Source organism: Candida tropicalis (assembly GCF_000006335.3).
Source record: "Candida tropicalis MYA-3404 genomic scaffold supercont3.6, whole genome shotgun sequence".
NCBI classification, from domain to species: domain Eukaryota; kingdom Fungi; phylum Ascomycota; class Pichiomycetes; order Serinales; family Debaryomycetaceae; genus Candida; species Candida tropicalis.
In genome coordinates this window covers 158,920-181,302 of record NW_003020058.1, presented here as the reverse complement: position 1 = coordinate 181,302, position 22,383 = coordinate 158,920, and the positions used below count along the sequence as shown (strand labels likewise).

The 22,383-nt window shown below is 34.6% G+C and overlaps 8 protein-coding genes across 8 annotated transcripts; 2 read left to right on the top strand and 6 right to left on the bottom strand. All coding sequences in view use genetic code 12, as the record gives it.

The window, feature by feature from the left end:
- Positions 1–61: 61 nt before the first annotated feature.
- Positions 62–3,943, bottom strand: RPO41 (DNA-directed RNA polymerase; the record flags this gene model as incomplete). The annotated part of the gene is made up of 1 exon (XM_002550020.1): positions 62–3,943. The coding sequence occupies one exon, from the start codon at positions 3,941–3,943 to the stop codon at positions 62–64; it is 3,882 nt and encodes a 1,293-aa protein (XP_002550066.1).
- A 545-nt stretch (positions 3,944–4,488) lies between these two features.
- Positions 4,489–5,169, bottom strand: SNF7 (ESCRT-III subunit protein; the record flags this gene model as incomplete). Its single annotated transcript, XM_002550019.1, has 1 exon — positions 4,489–5,169. The coding sequence occupies one exon, from the start codon at positions 5,167–5,169 to the stop codon at positions 4,489–4,491; it is 681 nt and encodes a 226-aa protein (XP_002550065.1).
- A 585-nt stretch (positions 5,170–5,754) lies between these two features.
- Positions 5,755–6,771, bottom strand: CTRG_04361 (t-SNARE syntaxin; the record flags this gene model as incomplete). The annotated part of the gene is made up of 1 exon (XM_002550018.1): positions 5,755–6,771. The coding sequence occupies one exon, from the start codon at positions 6,769–6,771 to the stop codon at positions 5,755–5,757; it is 1,017 nt and encodes a 338-aa protein (XP_002550064.1).
- A 425-nt stretch (positions 6,772–7,196) lies between these two features.
- Positions 7,197–8,966, bottom strand: UGA32 (Uga32p; the record flags this gene model as incomplete). The annotated part of the gene is made up of 1 exon (XM_002550017.1): positions 7,197–8,966. One exon carries the CDS (start codon positions 8,964–8,966, stop codon positions 7,197–7,199), a length of 1,770 nt encoding a protein of 589 aa, XP_002550063.1.
- A 1,110-nt stretch (positions 8,967–10,076) lies between these two features.
- On the top strand, positions 10,077–12,209 carry CTRG_04359 (PPN1 endopolyphosphatase family protein; the record flags this gene model as incomplete). Its single annotated transcript, XM_002550016.1, has 1 exon — positions 10,077–12,209. One exon carries the CDS (start codon positions 10,077–10,079, stop codon positions 12,207–12,209), a length of 2,133 nt encoding a protein of 710 aa, XP_002550062.1.
- A 1,448-nt stretch (positions 12,210–13,657) lies between these two features.
- CTRG_04358 (PPN1 endopolyphosphatase family protein) lies at positions 13,658–15,790 on the top strand (the record flags this gene model as incomplete). The annotated part of the gene is made up of 1 exon (XM_002550015.1): positions 13,658–15,790. The coding sequence occupies one exon, from the start codon at positions 13,658–13,660 to the stop codon at positions 15,788–15,790; it is 2,133 nt and encodes a 710-aa protein (XP_002550061.1).
- Positions 15,791–16,445: 655 nt separating this feature from the next.
- Positions 16,446–18,887, bottom strand: CTRG_04357 (uncharacterized protein; the record flags this gene model as incomplete). The annotated part of the gene is made up of 1 exon (XM_002550014.1): positions 16,446–18,887. One exon carries the CDS (start codon positions 18,885–18,887, stop codon positions 16,446–16,448), a length of 2,442 nt encoding a protein of 813 aa, XP_002550060.1.
- A 745-nt stretch (positions 18,888–19,632) lies between these two features.
- CTRG_04356 (uncharacterized protein) lies at positions 19,633–21,810 on the bottom strand (the record flags this gene model as incomplete). Its single annotated transcript, XM_002550013.1, has 1 exon — positions 19,633–21,810. The coding sequence occupies one exon, from the start codon at positions 21,808–21,810 to the stop codon at positions 19,633–19,635; it is 2,178 nt and encodes a 725-aa protein (XP_002550059.1).
- Positions 21,811–22,383: the final 573 nt, after the last annotated feature.

Below are 22,383 nucleotides of genomic sequence, written 5' to 3'. Positions count from 1 at the left end.
TATATAACCCAAAAATAAAACATTCAGAAACAAGTTAATGTTTCACATCTTTAAAACAAGTCTAAGAAAAAAAATATTGCGAATCTTTGACCAAATTCACGTCAAAGTCACCTTTTGCTGGAACCTTTGGGAATTGAATTGGAACCAAAATTTCATAACTTCCAACGGCATTTGGAAGTACAAAGTCGTATACATTATAATTCAAAGAAACACTTATTGTTGTTTCCATAGATTCAGCGGCTTCGACCTCTTCTGGATTTTCTGATTCTAACATTTGTAATCTTCTCTTTTCCATGTATAATTCATCTTCAATCTTGAGTGGTCTACCTAATGATTTGGCCCAGTGTTTCCTAAGAGCTTTAACTTTGTTTGCCAATTCGTGATCTTGTGGGATACGAACAAATTGATATGAGCCTTTGTATCTTTCAAGAAATTCCTCTTTCAATAATGACACCAAATCAGTTGTATGTAATTTGACAAATTCTTGACGAATCAATTTATTCATTATTGGCACATTGGCAGCATGAGTCCAGAAAGAATCATGAACAGATGCAAAGTTTAACCCTTCATGACCACATTGAGTAGCAGTCATCAACATATGTGTAGCATCCAAGGAATGAACGAAATTTGGTGGGAAACCAGCAACTTGTTTTCTTGAATCGACTTGACTTGTTCCACTTGGAGCAGTGATTTTGATACTTTGAACCGATGTATTTACTTGTCTGTATTTGTGAATACGGTATGGTTGAACACAAGGTAAACCCAATGGAGTTGTCCAAATGACGGAGGAAGAGTGAATGTCATGATCAGTTTCGCCAAAATCTAATGAAACAGACTTTGTAATTCTTCTAGCAGATTCCGTTAACCAATCTTGAATCAAATGGGCGTTTTCAAACAATTCTCTGATGGAGATAAACACTTGGTTTGCCAAATACCTGGCATAAAGATGGGCACTGTTATCTTCTGGAACCAAATGTGAAATTTGTTTCTTGATTTGTTGAATGGCACCAACAAAAGTGACACCATAAACATTGGTCATAACAGTTTGTTTGACAACTTTTCTTTTGATTTCATTTTGTAATAATTTTGCAATTTCATTCCCATTAGCAGCATCTTCACGAACTCTCTTTTCAACCAATCTAGCCACATAACTGTAAACATCTTGTGGTCTTTCTGCTGGATTCAAATTAACTTGGTTGGCACCCTCAATATCACCACCCAATGCAGCGTAATGTTGTAAACCATTACAGGTACCATCTTGATGAACTGGCAAATGAGAAACAAACTTGGTTGGGTCATCGAGTTGATACGCTTCACCCAATTCAAAACAAACACTCAAGGCTTGCCATGGTTTTTCAGCCCTTTGCCACCATGCATCAGGAGCATATGGATCTTTAGCAGAAGCAATAACGTTTTCAATGTTGTCGTCAATAAATTTTACTCTACCATCGATTGATTCTTTATCAACACCATAAACATTGGCTAATTGAACTTTCAACCATCTCAAACCTTCTTCACCTAATTGCTTACCTTCCCAGAATAAGAATAAGGATCTAGTCAAATCACCACCCAAATGATTAAAGTGGGGTGAAATAGGATAAGCTCTACCTCTGAAATCCAAGTTGTGAGGGAAATATAATCTTTCTCCAATAAAACCACGAGCAATTTCCAACTTGTAATTGTAATCACATCTTTGGGATCTGTTACCAGCGAATTCACGAAGACCTTTGTATAATGCAATAGAGTTATCCAATTTAGCTTGAGGGTCAGCATCAGCAGGAAGCTTTTCTGGTAAGCGAGCTTCTTCCATAACTGGTGGGATACTCAAAAACTCTTCACCCTTGTTCCAATAATGAGAAATAACATCAAATACCCTTTTGTTGACAGTCCAAGCAGTATTTCCCAACACATTCAAACCATCAAAAACTTGATCCAAATTTCCTCTTTTACTAGCAGCCTTGACATAAGCTTCAGTTTCAGGGGCATCTTTCATTCTGACTAACGGACTCTTGGAGAACAAGCTACCACCACCATGGAAAGAAGTCCAAGGCTTTGGTCTAATCAACATTGGCAAGTATTGTGGTTGGACACTTTCAGCAAATGAAGTACCTGTCAAAAGCTTCGAGATTTCAGCATGGACTTTAATAACACCTACACGCTGACCTCCAATGAATTGAACACCATGATAAAATGCAGGGTGCAAATCTTTTATAACACCTTCAGGAGTTTTTTTAACAACGCGAACTTTGGAAACGGTCATCAAAGCAGACACCAAAACACCACCAACTCTTGAACGAGTAACATTGTCCCATTCAGGAATTTCATCTTCATCTTTCTTGATGGTTTCTCTGATTAAATTCTTCAAACGAGGAGAATTGTTCTTTGATGAGGATAATTTATTCTCTTGTTGCACTTGCAAATTCATACGGAACTCACCTTCAATCGCTTTACCTACACCCACTACTGCCTTGTAGGCACGAAATCCGTTAACAACACCTCCAGTTGAATGCAATTTCAATAATTCTAAAATAGTGATAACAGCAGCCTTTTCAGGGTCTACTTTAATGAAGAATGGTGCATACAAGGCACGTTCACTTTTTGCGTCTGAAGCTTTATCACCATCATTTAATAATTCCTTACAAGCTTCAAGTTCTTTTTGGATTATTGGTACCATTTCTTGGACCCATTCGTAACATTGGGCGTTTAACCCTTTAGTCAAATTCAAATCACCTCGTTTCTGTTGCTCTTCGAAATCATGCTTCCATTTTTCTTTGGCACCTTCAATACCTCTGATTTCAATTTGTTTTTGTCTTTCGTAGTTGAATGTTTCCAATGCTTCACTGAATGCTGATCTTTGCTCATCTGTTTGAAGCTTTGAATAAACTTCGAAATGGTTAAACTTACCTGCTTTGATGTCTTCTTTGACTTGCTCGTCATCTAACCCGTCAATGATTTCCTTGACTTGACGGGAAAATTGAACCACACTTTCTGTACTTGGTTCCAACCCTAATAAACTGTGTCTGATAACTTTCAATCCAAAGGAGTCAACGGCAACTAACTCTTCCATATTTTCTTTGGTCAATGGACTGATGAATTTATCTTCCTGTAACTTCAAGGTATCTTCAACGACTTTGCCATCGTTTTGATGCATTTTAAATTCTTGGTATACTTCGTGTAATTCTTTAGGTATGCAATTGGAATCAATGGTCGGGCAGTTGAATATCTTGTACAAATTATCTACTCCCAAAACATCGTTGTTTCCTAATATGTTTCTAATAGTTTTGTGATCCATGTTTTCAAAGAAAATATTAATACTGGATTCTGACTCATCTTCTGTATTCAACATCTTGTTCAATTTGACAGCTTGAGTACGATCATTTGGCAAAAAACCGCAATTCAGTTTAAGATCCGCAATGGCATTGTCCAAATCGGAAACCGAAAGTGATTCATCCAGGGATACGCTTTCCAAATATTTATTACCAATATCAGTAAACTCACTTCTTGTGACCAATTTTGACAAAGATTTCAAAATTTGATCAGTTTTACCAAAAAATCTTTCTTCTGTAAATGATTCCAAAATATTCTTCAAGTAGTTGACTTCCTTTTCGTATGGATGACGTTCAATACCATCACTTTTAGAAGTATAATACTTGTGGATTCCTTGAGTTTCTGAGACCCTGTAACTTTCTGGATTCAAATCTAAAAATGATTGTCTAGTGATTTTATCAGTTGAAGTTCTGCTAGTATTTGCTACTTTTTGATGTTCATTTGCCAACAACGGTTCAATGATATTGGTATTAACTAAAGATGATACAAACCCCGAATCACTTCCATGACTAGTAACTACTGTTGCTGTTGATGACTTTGTTGTTTGATGCAAAAGTCTAGAAACAGAATATAGCTTTGGGGCTCGTTTTACTAACAATCTATGTGCCAGAAGCATTTTCAGTATCTATTTTGATTAGACTGTTTTTTTCTCTCTCTTATACCTTTCCAAATACTGTCTATAAATATATCCTTGAGATATGAGGTGGTAACTGGTTTTGTAACTGGTGATAATAAGTTGTAGTTAAACTTTAGAGATGATTAAATTAAAACAGAAAGAAAAAAAAATTATTCAAGATGGCCTTTGAATTCACTCTCTCGCACTATAGTTAATAAATTTGTATAGAAAATTATTTTTCTTTTTTTTTTTTTTTTTTTTTTTTTTTTTTTCCTTTTTTCTTTTTTGCGTGTTGATTCTTCTGGGATTACCATTTTCGTATCCGAGCCGCAATTTACGTTATTACAAAACCAATATATTTAAAAGAATCGACTCTTCCTATAGGAAAACTATAATAGAGACTACTAGCAAGTGATTTCTATCTATACAAATTATTAACATATAACATTAAAAACAGTAGGGAACTGAATAAAGACAGAAAAAAATGATAATAATAATAATAATAATAATTATAATGAAAAGACCCTAATCCTAATTAATTATAATTACAATCCCATTTCTGCTTGTAATGCCTTCAATGCTTCTTCATCTTCATCCTCTTCCGCTACTGGGGCCTGTTTATTAACAGTAGGGAATTGTGGCAATTCTTCTTCTTTCGACACAGGTTGTGGTTTCACCTTTTGAGCAGGTGCCTTTTGACCTTGTTCTTGTTCTTTAGCTTCGGCTTCTAATTCCTTCAATTCTTCATCCAATTCATCTTCATCAATAAACTCATTACCAACTGGTCTAGATATAGCTTCGCTAATTTCATCAGCTAACTCAACTTGCTCTCTTATTTCGTCCATCGTATCCTCTACCTTGTCAACATCGTATTCTCCATGTATTTGTTTCATAGCTTTTGCACCTTGTTTCATAGCCTTCATGGTCTCCAAATTCAAGTTGGCTCCTTCAATACTAATCAATTGTGTTTCCAAAGTTTCAATTTGGTTTTCAACTTTCACCAAATTTGCTTCATATCCTTTCTTTCTCTTTAATGCACTTTTGGCTAATGTTGTTTGCTTTGAGCTCACATATTTTCTAGCTAATTGATCTTGATCGTCCATTTGTTGTTGCAAATGGTTTTTCTTCTTATTCAATGTTTGTATATGTTCTCTTAATTCGACTATAGCCTTTTTTGGCAAGTCTTTCTTCTGTTGGCTATTGCCTCCAAAAAAGTACCCCCACATTATTGATTCGTGTAATCTGTAAACAATAAAATGAGTTAAAACGATGATAATAGTTAAAACTATAAAAGTGATTTAAATTTGTTTTAATATCCTAGAAAAATAGTGGTTAGTATTTCATGTATTGCCATTAAAAGCTTGCACAAGTACATATCTTTCTCACTCCCCAAAATGTACAAAGTGGCTAACATAAGAGATCTAATGAATACATACTACCTGTAATCCAGTTACTGATAATAAAATCGTCTAATCACTAAATAAAGCTAAGAAGGAAAAAAAAAACTGTTAACGACAAAGGTAATCTGATAAAATATGCAGAATTATTGATCAACAAGATCAAAGTTGTAGATTCCACCACCTTTTTTTCTTTATGGAAACTCACTGATAGCATTTTTTTGATGATTACCAAAAGACAATTGAGAGAGAGAGAGAGAGAAAAAAAAAAAGAAATTGGTTTATCGAGTGGCGCACTACCTAGATTGGTAACATATACACGACTGTTTATGAACTTGAAAGACATTTCCGATAGAGATAGCTGATCCTCTCCTTGTTTATACTTATATATATATATATATATATTAGATGTATCTAACTAACCAATACCCAAATGAAGAAAAATACTATTAATACACCGAAAATCTTCAAGAACAACCACCTATTGCTGGTGATATGAGCATAGTACTTCAATAATTCTCTTTGAGCTCCACTAATATTCATGTTGATATCTTCGACATTAGCATCAATTCTTTGGATTTGTTCTCCCTGTTCAGTGACCATGGTAGCCAACTGTTGAAACAAATTTCCCACTTCATTAATTGTACTTTCAATACTCTCCACAGCTCGGTTTCTCAGTTGCAAATATTGTTGGTTGCCATATTGTTGTTCTTCCATCAACAACATCTGTTGTGTTTGAGAAGGTAAGGATAAGTATTCACCTCCATTGCCGTTAGAATATGGTACACTGGAGTCTGGATCTGCATCGGGGTCGAATGGCAACTGTTCAGGTGGCGATGATGCTAAAAATGGATTTTCGTTTAAATTACTCAACGAAAGATTCGTGTTGTCAACTAAAGGTGATTGGTTGTTGCTACTTCTCGATGCAGATACTGAAGATAAGAAGTTTTCAGTTCTGTTTTTGTTGATGATTTCATTCTTTTGTCTAATTTCCAAAACATTTTTGAACTCTCCTGATACATTCTTCATTTTAGAATTCAATAAAGTCAACACATTCTTTGAGAACTGGGTAGTTTGTGAATCAATTGTAACTGATGTGTCACCCTTTAAGTATTTCTGTAAGTTTTGGATGTTGGTTTCAATCTTGAAAATTTCTTGCTTGATAACATATGTTAGTTCTCCTATTTCGATGGGCTTGTCATCAAATATCGGCTTTCTCTTTGCCAAAATAGCCAATTTACTTAATAGTTCAGTAACATGGGATATGTCTTTAGCTATAAGACTGGCTTGCTGACTGAAATGTGATTTTTTAGGAGGCGAGGTATTATGATTGTTTGAAGTAGCTTGCTTATGTTGCTTTTTGTTGATCTTATCATATGTTGAGACACATTGTTGGAACTCTATTGTTCGATTCTGAATGGATAAAGACATTTTCTATAATCAGAAAGATGTGATAATGATAAAGATAAGGTGTGATAGGCTATGGCTATAAAGAGAATAAAATTTCCACCACGAGAATAAATAAATAATAAAGAAAAAAGACAAAAAAAAAATCCTCCACCAAAAAATGAAAAGACAACAAAACAGAACTTCAGTTTTTTTTTTCTGTTGTTCTCATTTCCTGCTGAGTGTGCTTTTTTTTTTTTTTCCTTTTTGTTGTGCTAAATTGAGTCGCAATACGAAAAGGTGTTGAAACTAGACAATAAAAGCTGGTTGTGAAAAAAAAAAAAAAAAATGAGTATTGTTGTCGACTGTAGCATGGTGTTACCAACAATAATGATTGGCATGATATATATATAAAATGAATATACGTATTTCTATGTATGATGTTATAATCTTCTTTCACCTCTTCAAGTTCAGCAAAATGAAACTTGCCAATTATTCTCTTCACAAATAACCAACCAGTCAACACATAATCTGCCATGATCATTACGTTCCCATACTTTCTGAACAATATCGCGTATTAACGTTAAGTTGGCAGCTTTGTATTCGATACTAACTATCTTGAATCGTTCGAGCATCTTCTCTCTGTCACTGTCAGTACAACAAGTTATCCCACAAACGAACATAATGAAAGATATTGCACTTTTCATTTTGGTGTGTATCAAAAAATCCAATTGTTTCAAGCTATTCAATAATAATATCTGCATATCCAAAGTGTTTGCCGGCATTCTCTTAATAAGAAAGTTAAGACATAGCTGACAAGTTATCAGTGCCACATCAAATAAAGTTAAATGCATCTCGATTTCGTGTCTGTCATCTCTGATATGTTTCATCTGTTCCATATTGGGAATACAGTTTGCTATTTGTGTTTCTAAATGTTGGTAGCATTCGTTCATTTCGTTGTAAAAATCTAGCCGCACGCCCATATCTTCGTCATTTTCAATTTGCATCTGTTTTTGTTTCAATTCGACTGAGCTTGATATAATTTCACCCAATACTAAGAATATTGGTTGAATACATCCTTGAAATGGATCTAATCCATAATTTCCCAACTCTAAAATATTCGCTTCTTTGAAAACTGCATTGTACTCTTCCATTGTTAAGCTTGTGCCTTTATGGAAACTCTGCAGGGATAATACGTCGTGGTATTGAATATCAGAGAGTAACCACTTAATCTCATTAGAGCAATCAAACATCTTAACTATGTTCTCTAATCCACCACACTTCTTGACCAATTCAATTGTTTTGTCAAACATTTGGTTCCATTCGTATACATCTCCTCCACAAATCTGCGACCCAATTGATATTAAATAATAATTGAGTAATAAATATACATCTTTTTTGGATAAATTGTTCATATCAGGGTAGTCATTAGAAATTTTGGTGATGGCTTGATTTAGATAGTAGTTAACGCTTTCAGTGAATCCACCTTCGAGAAATATTCCTCCCCAAGCGGCCAATGCATGGGCTATTGCCTCGTGTTCTTCACTCAACTGATAGAATGTTTTAAGAATATAATTGGATGATTCGTGACCAATTGAAAATTTCCGACCGACATTGGCTATGAATCCATCAAGAAAATACAATCCCTGTGGATCTAGATACTTGAAAGGTTGAAAAATATGGGATCCAATAGGCGATGGTATGGGTAAGTCTATAAAATTTGTAAAATTATCATCGAATGAAAAATGCGGGGAACGGACTAATTGTTGGTGATTCTGAACGTATCCATCAATCGGTTGGATTAGATTCATCATTTCATGATCCATTTCAAGGTTTGGTTCTCTCTCTTCGGTTGACGGTTCGGGTGTTTGTTCTGCGCTGTCACTGGTGCTTGCTGATGACTCAGATTGATCTATCGAAAAATCATTCTTCTGAACACTTTTGGGGGTGGATGAATTATGACTGTGCTTCAGAATTTTGAACTTTGTTTCGGTTCTCCAAGTGCACTCGACATTACGGTGCTTGCATGAACTACAAACTGGGTGTTCTTCATTGCATTTCTTTTTTCTTTTTCGGCATTGCAAACAGCCATTTCGACTTCGTTTCAAAGGACCGTATATGACATTGATTTTATTATTTTTGTTATTGGTGTTACTTTGATCTTGTGATTGCGATCCCTTGAGACTTATCTTCCCTGATTTTATCGTTTCATTTGAAGCCAAATCTAAAACATAAAACATCTCTTAGATTTGTGGTTTGATATGTCCGTCTAGTCTGAGTATTCAATTGATTGAAATTTCAATATTAATTGATAAGAAGTCACTCACGCACAAAAAAATAGAAACAAAAATGTTTGATTGGAAAAAAAAAAATGAAAAAAAAAAAATTCTCCCCTCACACGCATTCACGTGACACCGGTTCCGGAATATATTCCAGGCGAACTAGCACTCCGTAGCACACACACAGAATTCGTACTTAAACTTGGATAAACTTATGATTTCCAACATGAAGATGTTGGAATTCTATTAGTAATGACTTTCAGAATCTGTTCTAATTCAGTAAATTTCCTGTAATTGCAGTTCATACTTCAATCTACGGAAATACACAAATTCAAAGAAATTCATAATTAGCCGTTTGATTGGTAATTGAGATTGTATATGTGAATGGCTGATAATAACAAGAAGTTAATTAGTTAGTCATTTTACAAATGAAAAGAACAATCTTGTACTTACTAGAAGTTTCACATTCATTTCATAGTATTGAATAGTTTTTTATTTCAAAATTGTAGAAAAATTAAAACAAAAAAATAAAATGTATAGTGACACAAAGCCATATACTTCACGCTGTCAAATAATCAATCATTAAAAAGTTGTATTACATTATTAGTAAGTCTTGTCTACTAGAGAGATGAGGTATTCCGAGAGTATAGTTTAGAGTTTAAACAAATACCATTCATAAACGTCACCAAACCAGTTTACCATTAAAATCTCTGAAAAAAATATATATATATAAAAAAACAATTGAGTAATTAATAGGAGTTGGGTTTTTATTGTTTCTTGCAAAAAAAAAAAAACGGCTCCAAAATATCTGACCACACGTGTGCCTTTACTTTCAGAGATAATTAATTAATTGGACGGGTAACAATCGAGTACCATGCGGTGGTTGCTAGCCCAGAATAGCCGCTGTATTCAGTTGAAACTGAGTAATTGAAGAAGAGAAGTAAAATAATATAAATAGAACAGATATCCTTCCCCTGGAACACTTTTGACAGGATCCAAGAAAAGAAACAAGAAGGGGTTTACTCTTAACTTTATCAGAAACCGCAGATAGCAACAAAAACAACAAACAAAATGTTTGTTCATGCATTATTTTACTGGGCCATTATTTTGGTCGCACTCGTTCATTCTCATACTGTGCCAGGTTTGGATTCTTTACATATCCAATCTGAATTATCCAAGAGAGACAACTTGGTCGATTCAATATACAACACTTTGCCCGATGCCGACATTGATTTCATCAATACTCACTTGTCCAATTTGACGAATTACAATGCATCGAAATGTGATCAATGTAAACACAGAATCAGATATGGTAGATCATTAATTGATGAGAATCCAGATAAGGCCCATTTAGTGGGTTTGCTTTTGTTCAAGTACTGTATTGTCAATAATAAAGGGAAGGAATCTAAGTGTGATAATGTCGACTTTTTTGTCAACACCGTTTCAACCAATACTGAGAAGTTTAATGACAACTTTGATTCTGGTGTTACCCAAGTTGGTTCACTTAATTTCCAAGATAATGATTTCTTACAAGTTTTGAAGCGTTTGAATGTTTCTAATGACTTAGATTTGGAGTATTACTGTTACTACAAATCCAAGAATGATTGCAAATTGCCAGCTACTCCCGATGTCGAGGAGTTGTTTGGTGTTTCCCAATGGTGGCCAGAAAAACAATCACACCATTATTTCCCACCCAACTACACCAATAATAGTGAAATATTCAATGTATTGCATTTAAGTGATGTTCACATTCAATTGAGATATCAACTTGGAACCGAATCCAATTGTACTTCTGATCCGTGTGCTGTTCCTGAATCTTACAACGAGGAGTTGCCAGGGAAAGACTACAATTTCACCGATTACTACAGACACTTCAACCCAGATCTCACTGATTTTGAATTGTCATTCTACCCTGATGCTCACTATGATGAGAATGATGAATATGTCAAGGGTGACTACTACGACTACCCAAAGTACCGTGGTTGGAACTTCAAGAATGCACCAGCCACCAGTTTTGGTGCCTATTTGGCTGATTCTCCTGAATTATTGATGAACAACTCATTCAAACACATTGCTCTGGTCCACCAGGACAAACACTTTGAATTTGCTATTTTCACTGGTGATGTCGTTGATCACTTGGTTACTTCATGTACCCCCGAATACACCAAAGAAGAGGAGGTGAGAAGCTTCAAAGCGATGAAACATTTCTTTGGTAACATTCCTGTATTGCCAGCATTGGGAAATCATGAAACGTATCCATACGGTCAGTTGGCTCCTGCACAATTTGATGAATCTGAGAACAGTACCTATTCCTGGAATGTTGATGAGATGGTTGACTTGTGGGTGAACAATGAATGGTTTGATGAGAAGGATGCTGAAGATCTCAAAAGTCACTATGCTGGTTTTCTGTATGTTACAAACCGTGGCTTGAAGGTTATCGGGTTGAACTCCAACGCGTTCTATCAAAAGAATTTGTGGAGTTACATCAACCATACAACTGAAGCTGACTTATTCGGCCAGTGGAGCTTTTTGGTTGATGAACTCTTAGCCAGTGAAAGAAAGGGACAAAGGGTGTGGATTATGGCCCACATCCCTACAAGTGACTATGATGCTCTTCCAATTCAATCTAGGATTTTTGGTAAGATTGTTGAAAGATTTTCTCCATATACCATTGCTAACATCTTTTATGGTCACACTCATCAAGATCAATTTCATGTTTTCTATTCATCCAATTCATCCCAAGAAACAGAAGATATTATCAATATGTCGTGGGTTTTGCAATCAATCACTCCATTATCGAACTACAATCCATCGTGGAGATACTATGAGGTTCAACATGAAAGTTTCAATATTATGAACTCCTTTAACTACTACACTTTATTAAATGAGACTTTTGTTAACGGTGGTGCCGAACCTATCTGGAGATTTGAATATTCTGCCAGAGATTTGTATGATCCAGACGGAACATGGCCAGGTGACGCTCCTCTAAACGCTACATTTTGGCACAAATATGTTTTGACCCAAATAAAGAACGAAACCAATATTGAGTTCAATCAAAAGTTTTCAGAAATGCAGTATAGATTTGGTCCTGGTGTGCTTGATTGTAAAAACGGCACTGTTGTTTCTGATGAATGCTACAATGACAACTACTGTGTTGTTGGTAATTTCTTCAGTGACGACTATCAAAAATGTCTTAGAGATTAGAATGTTTCTTTGAATTTACTAAATTTTGTTTTGTTGTGATTTCATTATTATCTTTTTTTATATATATTATTATTACTTTCGGTCTGTCTATGGTTTAGCAATGTAGTTATCAGTAGAACAGAATATATGCTATTGTTCACAGAATCGGCGTTATAGCTAATGCACTTGAAAAAACCCTTTAGTAGATTTCGTCAGGTAATTACTGGTACATAATATCTAACCGTTCAGTTTCTGTGGTAAAAGCGTCACTGATGAGTATTATTATGTACTGTGTTGTTTCAATTTTTGAAGACAATACATGTTTGATTCTGGAATTTTAGGAATTACACGACTAATTTACATTTGGTTGTGAATCGTTCTTTAATAGCGTCGTCTATTTAAATGGACGACTTCCCCCTTTATTCTACACATTTTATGTGCTACTTTTATATAACTAACTATCTAACTAATTCTCTAACTTAATTCTATATTCATTTGGTATTATTATACATTTATTTTATTACTACAAATAAGTTCAATATAAAGAACCGTTACTAGTAAAATAACAACTGAATAAGGAATCAAACATACACTGAACACATGACTTTTAATCAGATGACCAACTTTGGTGGAAGTCTAAAACTCATCAACCAGTAAACACATTAAGTGATAAGAATGTATATTAAAACAAAAAATAAAACAAAAAAAGAACATATAAAACCAACTATGAGAGAATGTTCGCTTTATATAGCAAAGTATGCCATATACTACAATGAGGAGTGCAAGAAGCAATCAAATACAAACCAAACCAGTCCAATCAAATACAGATCCCGTTCAACATCGTAACTCAACAGTTTGACAGACCAACATCATCTGTTTCTCTCTTTCGTAGAGATGTAAACAGAGCTGCATTTGTAATTTGCATCTTGTTTTTCCTTTTTGGAACGCCCAGTAGCACAAAAATCTCTTTTTCTCAAGGTGAATTTCAAATTTTGATTACCCTTCTTTGTTTGAGAACTGGCTTTGTGTTTGATTGATCGGTGGGGGAAGTCTGGTGGTGGAGCAAATTTTGAATACTATTCCCTTACAAGGCTATTCTGGTCTTACTGATTACTAACATTAGAAAGAAAAGTACTGATACCCAGTTGTATTGGTTTTAGTTTTTTTCGAGAGATGCTACTACCGTATGCTGGTCACCATGGAACAACTTATGACTTGAAATGAGGCACACGCCGGTCAGTGTGAACTAAAAATGCTACTAAATGAGCAGTATTCACGATAGTACGACAGTTCCAATTGTTAGAAAATGTATAATTGATATTGAATTTGAATCTCTTCAAAAAATTGTCGTATGCGTTAACACATACTTCTATCTCATCGATAATAATCACAGTATATAAAATGGTTACCAAAACCTGATCCGATGAGCTTTGTTCTTGATTTTTGTTCTAAAACATCAATACGAACCAATGATGTTAGTTCAAGAAATTGTTTTGGTCTTTGCAACTTTGACTGTATTGATTCAGTCACACACTATTCCTGGCTTGGGTTCATTACACATCCAGGATGATTTATCCAAAAGGGCCAACTTGATTGATCCTGTTTATGAAAATTTGAAAGATTCTGAAATTGATTTCATCAATACTCATATGACAAATTTGACCAATTACAATACAACTTCTGACTGTGATCTGTGTAAATTCAGACTCAGATACGCCAAATCATTGATCGATGACTATCCAGATCAGTCACATTTAACCAGTTTATTGTTATTCAAGTACTGTATTGAAAGCAACAAGGGAAAAGAAGATAAATGTGATCATGTTGATTTCTTTGTCACCACTGATTCAAAGAACTTTGATAAATTTGATGATGATTTCGATTCAGGTATTGCACAAGTTGGTGGACTTAACTTCTATGATAATGATTTCTTGCATATGTTGAAGAATTTCAATCTTTCAAATGAATTGGATATGGAATACTATTGTTATTTTAAACAAAAAGGTGCTTGTGATTTACCAGAAACACCAGATGTGGAGGAATTGTTTGGTATCTCCAAATGGTGGCCAGAAAAGGAGCCACATCAATATTTTGAACCAAATTACACCAACAATAGTGAGATTTTTAACGTGTTGCATCTTTCAGATATTCATATCCAATTGAAATATGATTTAGGTTCAGAAACTAATTGTACTCAAGATGTGTGCGGTCTTAAAGAAGCATACAATGATGAATTGCCTGGCAAGAATTATAACTTCACTGATTACTATAAATCATTCAACCCTGAAATGACAAACATGCAGTTTTCATTCTATCCAGATGCCCACTATGATGAAAACGATCAATACATCAAAGGTGAATACTATGACTATCCGAAATATCGTGGGTGGAATTTTAACTTCATCCCTGCAACTTCTTTTGGTGCTTATCTTTCTGATTCTCCTGAAATTCTTATGAATAATTCTTTGATCCACATGGCTAATGTTCATAAAGACAAGAACTTTGAATTTGCCATCTTCACGGGTGATGTCGTTGATCATCTTGTTGAATCGTGTACTCCAGAATACACCAAGGAAGAAGAAATCAGAAGCTTCAAAGCAATGAAACATTTCTTTGGTAACATTCCTGTGTTGCCAGCATTGGGTAACCATGAAAACTTCAATTATGGACAGCTCTCTCCATTGAGATACGATCTTAACCATACTTATGATTGGAATGAAAACGAAATGGTTGACTTGTGGGTTAACAATGAATGGTTTGATGAGAAGGATGCTGAAGATCTCAAAAGTCACTATGCTGGTTTTCTGTATGTTACAAACCGTGGCTTGAAGGTTATCGGGTTGAACTCCAACGCGTTCTATCAAAAGAATTTGTGGAGTTACATCAACCATACAACTGAAGCTGACTTATTCGGCCAGTGGAGCTTTTTGGTTGATGAGCTCTTAGCCAGTGAAAGAAAAGGACAAAGGGTGTGGATTATGGCTCATATACCTACAAGTGACTATGATGCTCTTCCAATTCAATCTAGGATTTTTGGTAAGATTGTTGAAAGATTTTCTCCATATACTATTGCTAACATCTTTTATGGTCACACTCATCAAGATCAGTTCCATATTTACTATTCATCCAATTCATCCCAAGAAGCTGAAGATATTATCAATATGTCATGGGTTTTGCAATCAATCACTCCAATGGCTTTCTATAATCCATCCTGGCGTTATTATGAAGTCCAACATGAAAGTTTCAATATTATGAATTCATACAACTACTACACTTTGTTAAATGAGACTTTTGTTAACGGTGGTGCGGAACCTATCTGGAGATTTGAATATTCTGCCAGAGATTTGTATGATCCTGAACACACTTGGCCCACTGATGCTCCATTGAATGCTACTTTCTGGCATAAATATGTTGCCACTCAATTGAAGAATGAAACCAATATTGAGTTCAATCAAAAGTTTTTGGAGATCCAATACAGATACGGTCCAGGTGTCACAGATTGTGACAACAATGGAACTGTTTCTGATGATTGCTATAACCAGAACTATTGCGTAGTTGGCAATTTCTTCAGCGACGACTACCAAAATTGTCTCAGATACTAGAGTTGTGTAGTTTTTATATTTTCATATGTATGCCTAATGAATGTACTGCTACTTTGCTAGTTCTTCACAGATAATTGATTCGACAATTGACCCGTCAGTCTCTGGGAACGGCTTTAACTTAATCTCACCCGCGAGTAGTCTCTTTAGATTGTGGAAAAACAGATCCTGGCGAAGACCATGCACCGTGTAACTCAAACAGTAATCAAGATTGGCAATTTCCAACTGGTGGTTATCCATGAGGGTGTCATTCACAACGACGATTAATTTCTTGTTGTTCCGTAACGTATCTATTATTGAGCCCGTACCAGCATGCGAAATCACTAAATCGGATTTGTTTATCACATCAACGATATTTGAATCAAACGGAAATACCACAATCTCAAAGGTGGGCATTGTTAGCACTATCTTGTTGAGATCTTGAGATATTTAAACTTGAAATGGTGGGGATGATATTGGTTATGAAATCAACAATGAGTATAGTTCGTATTAATGGCTTAAATGTTACTGTTACAGAAGTTTGTCTGTGCGACAATTTGGGCCATAGTATGACCAATAATGAAACCGCCATGATTAATTTTTTGCTGTAATTACCATTGCCTACAATAATACACTCTGATTATCGTTTAAAAAGTCTATCATTATATTCTCTATATATCTAAGTTTGGGTTTTCTGTAATACGATTGGTACACGTAATGACACTTTTTCAGAAGTATGGAACTTCAAATCAATCTTTAAATAATACAGTCTTGCCAATAAACAAGTTTGGAAATCAGGAACCAAACAGAAATCAGCCAGATTTGTAGGTTTCATAACTGCATTGCCTAAATTAACTGAAAGCATTAAATTCTTATTATATTTAACAGTAGTCAGCTTCTTCCCCGACGCAGGTTCTGTTGAATTCAATACTTCTTTTTGCCAAGGCACTGTACTTACTGATTCATATGATGTACCATTACAGGTAATACCAACATTTTTAACTTTCATATGCACGTATCTGGTGGTTAAACTTGCTAAACATTTAATGTCTTGTACTAATTCTCTATCAATATCTATTGGTTCGGAACCCACCTCTTTTAATATTTTCAGTAACTCAACTGCATATTTCTGGAATCGTTTAATCGTAAGAATATCAAAATTATCATTACTGCTACCATTGTTCTTTGTCTTGTTATCAAACATCATTTCTGGGTGAATAACAACAGGAATTGGAATGTTCTTTGATTTGATGGTTAGGGCAATGAGTTCCACAGAAAGAGATTTGAAATCAGGCAATGATGAAGAATGGACGGGTTTATCATCACCATGCATGAATGTTAAATCAATTGGAATTTGTAAAGTAGTTGGTGAAACTTTCCCTGTCTTTGGTTGAAACTGAGGTAATGGTACATAATTGGCAAAATATTCTTTCTTTGGTGTGGCAAAAGCAACCAATCCAAGCATTTTACTTCCTCCAAACACCGACTTCTTCTTCACCGGGAAGAAAACTTCATAAGTATCACGATTCAGCACATGAACATTTCTTTGGTTGACTTTTGAATAATAAGATTGTTGCATTTTTGTGAAATCAGACGTACTTCTAGTTGGTGTTAATGCTGGAGGACTGATATTACCAGAAGGAATTCCACCTTCACTTGATGTTGGTCGTAAATCGGAAAATGCCGCAGGTGGCAGTAATGAAGATGTACTAGAAATTGCACGTAACGAGCCAGCACTAGATACAGGTTGTAAGGAATTTTGTTGCAGTCTAGCTGCCATTATATCTTTCCCAAGAGTGATTTTTTCCTTGATTTTATCAACCATATTAGTGTATAATAAACGTGCCTCTTGATGGATCATGGATCGATTCAATTCAAAAATAGGTTTGCTCACCGGTATCAACCTTAAATATTTATAGTCTTCATTAGCAACGACATATTCATCGTTAGTATCATCAATACTATGGACTCCGCCAATTGTACCAAAAAATTGTTGATATCCTGAAGCTCTACCAATAATTCTGGCACTAATGCAATAACTAATTGAGGTATCACTAAGGGCAAAATCATTAGTTAAGGAAGCATATTTGTATTTCTTCAGTGATGAATGGTCGATATCCTTTTCACCTTGTTCAATCCATTTGTGTCTTAAAGTGGAAATCATTTCATTTTTGGAAACACCTAAAGTTGGTGGGATTTGTAAATGCTTAATCAACAGATCTTCACAGGAACTTTCTAGTAATTTTTCAGGTATTTTAAATGTAAAATATTTCTTATATGTAATTCCAGGTTGAAAAATCTTTCTATGATCCAAATGATAGTAAGTATTATCAAAAGAATCAAAAATCGATTCAGGACGTGTAGGATCATTATGCTCTGTGACTAACCTATCTAAAAACGCATCATTCCACAGGGCATTAAAATCAAACATGGTAAGGAAACGATCAATATGAGTCGGTTGTTCAACTAACGTACTATTTGTTGTTTTACCAAATGTGGCACATCCTTCTAATTGAACCGAAAACATATCAAATGGTAGAACATTTTTGGTTTTATTGGTAATTAAAACAAACCCGTAAATATAATCACCTTGTTTTAACTCTAAAGTCAATGGATCTACTTTAGTATAAGGCTCTCCAACTTTACCAATATGTTTCGTTAGATAAATTTTAACTTCTAATTGCTTTGAAATTTCTTTATTGGTAGATGTTAATCTTTTCAATTTATGAGCGTTTTCTAAAATAGTTTCATCGGTTATTCCACTTTGATTTGATTCTTCGTTATTATCATTAGAAACATTATCAAACATGGGTGTTGGTCCCAAGGCGGGTGATGCTGGAACAGATGCAAAATATTCATGCATTTGAGATGAAGATAAATCTGGAGTAGCTTCATAACTCGGAGGTTGAGTTCTTAAATCTTCAATACTTGGAGTTAAGTTTTTAGTAATTGTAGATCGATACATCTGGTAAGAAGGTAAGATATTAATCAATTCATCTGCCCCATCATCTTGAGATTGATGCTGTGATTGAGTCAGATCTTGAGATGCAACACTCCCTCTAGTATTATCTTTCAAAGAAAGTGAGGATAACTTAAGCCTAAATTTATTTCTATCCTCCATGTGATTTATACTAGGTAACGAATGAAATAATGTATGTAAGTGGTTGTTATCTTGAAAATATTGATAAGCTCTTCTTGTAATTGATAGATTGGGGAAAAATGTAAAGGGGAGAAAAAGAAAAGAAAAAAAAAAAATTATCGGTGATTCTTTGTTGTTACATTCGCATTGTTTTTTTGTTTTTTCTTTCTTTCTTTCTTTCTTTTGTCCAGCACGAGCATACCACCAGCACGGCACCGACAATGACGCACCATACGACCGCCGACGACGGGGGCATGCAACCAACCAAACAAAACAAAATAAAATTACTTCAGATTCCGCCCCGAGAGAGGGAAAAAAATGAAAAGAAAATTATCTTGGCGGTTAAAAGGATGGTCGTGTTTGATTTGCTGATAATTAATGCACAATAAGATTTTTTTCCGAGAATGAATGAAACTTCGTGTTGCTCGGAAAAATTGACAGCAAATAGACACCATACATTCTTTGACAGATATGCCGAATAAATAAACGGCATTTTTTCTTTTCTATTTTTTTGCCCCCAAATATTTCAAACCAAATTGCTTACAAGTGTGGCTTAATATTATAAAATCACGTTAGGTAGAACCAATACATGTAATGAATGTACACCTACACTTGGTTGGAGGAAAAAAAAAAATACCTCAATGTAGTATTAGATTAAGGAGGGAAGATCAAATAATACGGAACAGTCTAATGTATATACTTGGATATTTACTGAGAAACTAAAAATCTATCTATATACACTCAATGGGACATTGACTACTAAACTATCACCATGATGTAATCTAACTGTAATTTTAATATAATAAAGTCTACTCACATAACAGCTTTGGAAATCAGGTACTAATGTAATCTTATCTAACCCCTTAAGAGGATGATCATTACTCTTCAGGCTACAATTATTCAAATTCATTCTAACTGAGAATTTCTTTGTGAATAATTGACCCTTTTCTGTATTTTCCTCAACCCATGGAAGATTCTTAACTGATGATGTAGCTCCAATTCCATCTTGTGAATTGGTTTCAAATACCAATCCTGAAACTGGTAAATTGATATATTTTGTCTTTAATGTTGCTAAGCATTTCACGTCTTGATATAGTCTAGTTTCCAATCTTAACGTTTCGTTACCAATACCTTTAACCAATTTATGGAACTCACTTAAATAACCAGCAAATTGACTAATGATAATCAGATCAAAATTTGCTGGTTTATTCTTCTTGATATCAATCTCCTTTTCGGCAAATAACGAGTCAGTAGTAAACTCTATTGGAATTGGGTATTTTCTAGACCTTATTGAAAGTGAAACAATCTCTACATCTATAGCTTTGATATCTGGAATCAACTTTGATGTGGTTGGTGTCTCAGTGAAATAATTCAATTCGATCGGGACAACAAGTTCTGTATCAGTGAATGGTGGAGAAGAACCAAATCTTGTTGGTGGAGTGTACTTTATTCTATAAGAATCCTTTACTGTCGCCAATGATATAACTCCAAGATGCTTGGTTGATCCTGTAATTGACTTCTTTTTATATGGAATAAGACATTGGTAGATATCTTCGTCATAAACATTCTTCCCTCTGTTTAGGTTATGCTTAATAGTATCATCTGCAACATCATATAATTGTCTTAATTTAACACTATCGTGACTCATCATTGGACTTAAGCTTGGTCGTAGCATATTGCTCGTATTAGTATAGCCTGGTTTCTGATTCATCAATTCATTTCCGTATTCAATTTTAGATACAACAGAATCCACAAATGCACGATAATAAACATCTGCTTCTTGGGATAATTGTACACGATTGTACTGCAATTCTAAATTGGGTTTTGGTACCACTCTTATTGGGCAAAACACTTCTTTAGCTACAACATATTGGTCCTTTTTAACTGGGAATTGATAATCCGATGCTTTACCAATAATTCTTGCATCAACACTATATGATAAATAACTATCCAGGAATGATAAATCTTTAACAATTAAATGTTGATTAGCCAACAATAACGAAGGTGGGAAGCTATTTCTATCCATTCCCAAAGTTGGTGGTAATTCAGTATGAAATGGTAAATTATATTGATCACAGGCAGTATCTAAAAGCTTTTCAGGGATTTTAAATGTAAAAAATCGTTTATACGTTACATTAGGTTGAAATAATCTTTTAACATCAATAGCCAATAATGCATTGTCATATGGATCTGTTTCACCATTACACCAATCATGGGGGTCTCCATTATCTGTAACAAGTCTATCGATATTTGCATACGACCAAGATGCAAAAAGATCCAACATTGTTAAAAACTTAAATCTTACGGATGGTTCTTCAACATTTACAACACCAGTTGGTGAATCCAAATTGGTAAAAGTACCTTCAAATACAACATATACCATATCAAATGGTATTGGTTCATTTGATGTATTTTTGATTGTAACATAACCATGAACATAATCACCTTGTTTAAATTCTTTATTTGAAGGGTCCATAAATATAGGTTTTATCCCACTTTGACATACTGTTTCAGTAACATGAATGTTTATCTGTAATGATTCACTCTTGGGGTTCTTTTTATTAGTTAAATTCGGTAGTTTATGAGCGTTTGCAAGAATACTATTCTTCCACATTTCTTCACTCTCTTGATTAAAAGTTGTTGAACGAGCGTCATCATCATGAGTAAAGTAATTTGCATCATTTGGTTCATTTGGAGGCGATTGTATCCCACTAGGTGTTAACAAAGAAGGTGTCTCGGAAGTTATTGGAGTCATTTCATAAGTTGGTGGATCTATAGAATAATTTTCATCGCTTGGTTCTAAATTCTTCGATACTGTTGACTGGAACATATGGTATGAAGGTAGAATATTATTAATCAAATCATCTTCATTTGGTGGTTGTGGTTCATTTGTATTATCATTCATGGCTAGTTTAGTATAATGAATAGTTGACAACGAGATGAGATGAGCTTCAGTAATATTAATTGCTGTTTGTAATCCAGAACCCGGAGTGTAGTTTTTTTTTTTCCTCCCACGTCAACAGATCTCATTGTCTGATTTCTTTCTTTCTTTTTTTTTTTTTTTTTTCTTAGGCTCCGTGTTAGATGTCGCTCCTTGTTGCCAAATAGGGTGGAATGTACAATTTACACTGTACATGGCAAAATTTATTGGCCACATTTATTAGTGGGTGTGGCTGTAAAGTTAAACCACCACAGACAAAACCACATTTATAAGTCAGTAACAATTTTTGCAACTTTAACTTTAGCAGGAGAAATGCAATTATGCAAGTTCATTATGTTATCTAATTCAAGATAAGTAATACGTACAATTGGAGGTGGGACAATTTTGAGCCACTTTCTTCTGATAGATACGGGACGGAAGTGAGCGATACAGGTCCCGCAATTTTGAATTTTTTTTTTTTTGTTGTTGTCGTTCTTTGATTTCTTCTTCTTTTTCTTGGGTCATTTGGAAATTATAATTAATTTCACAACCAAAAGA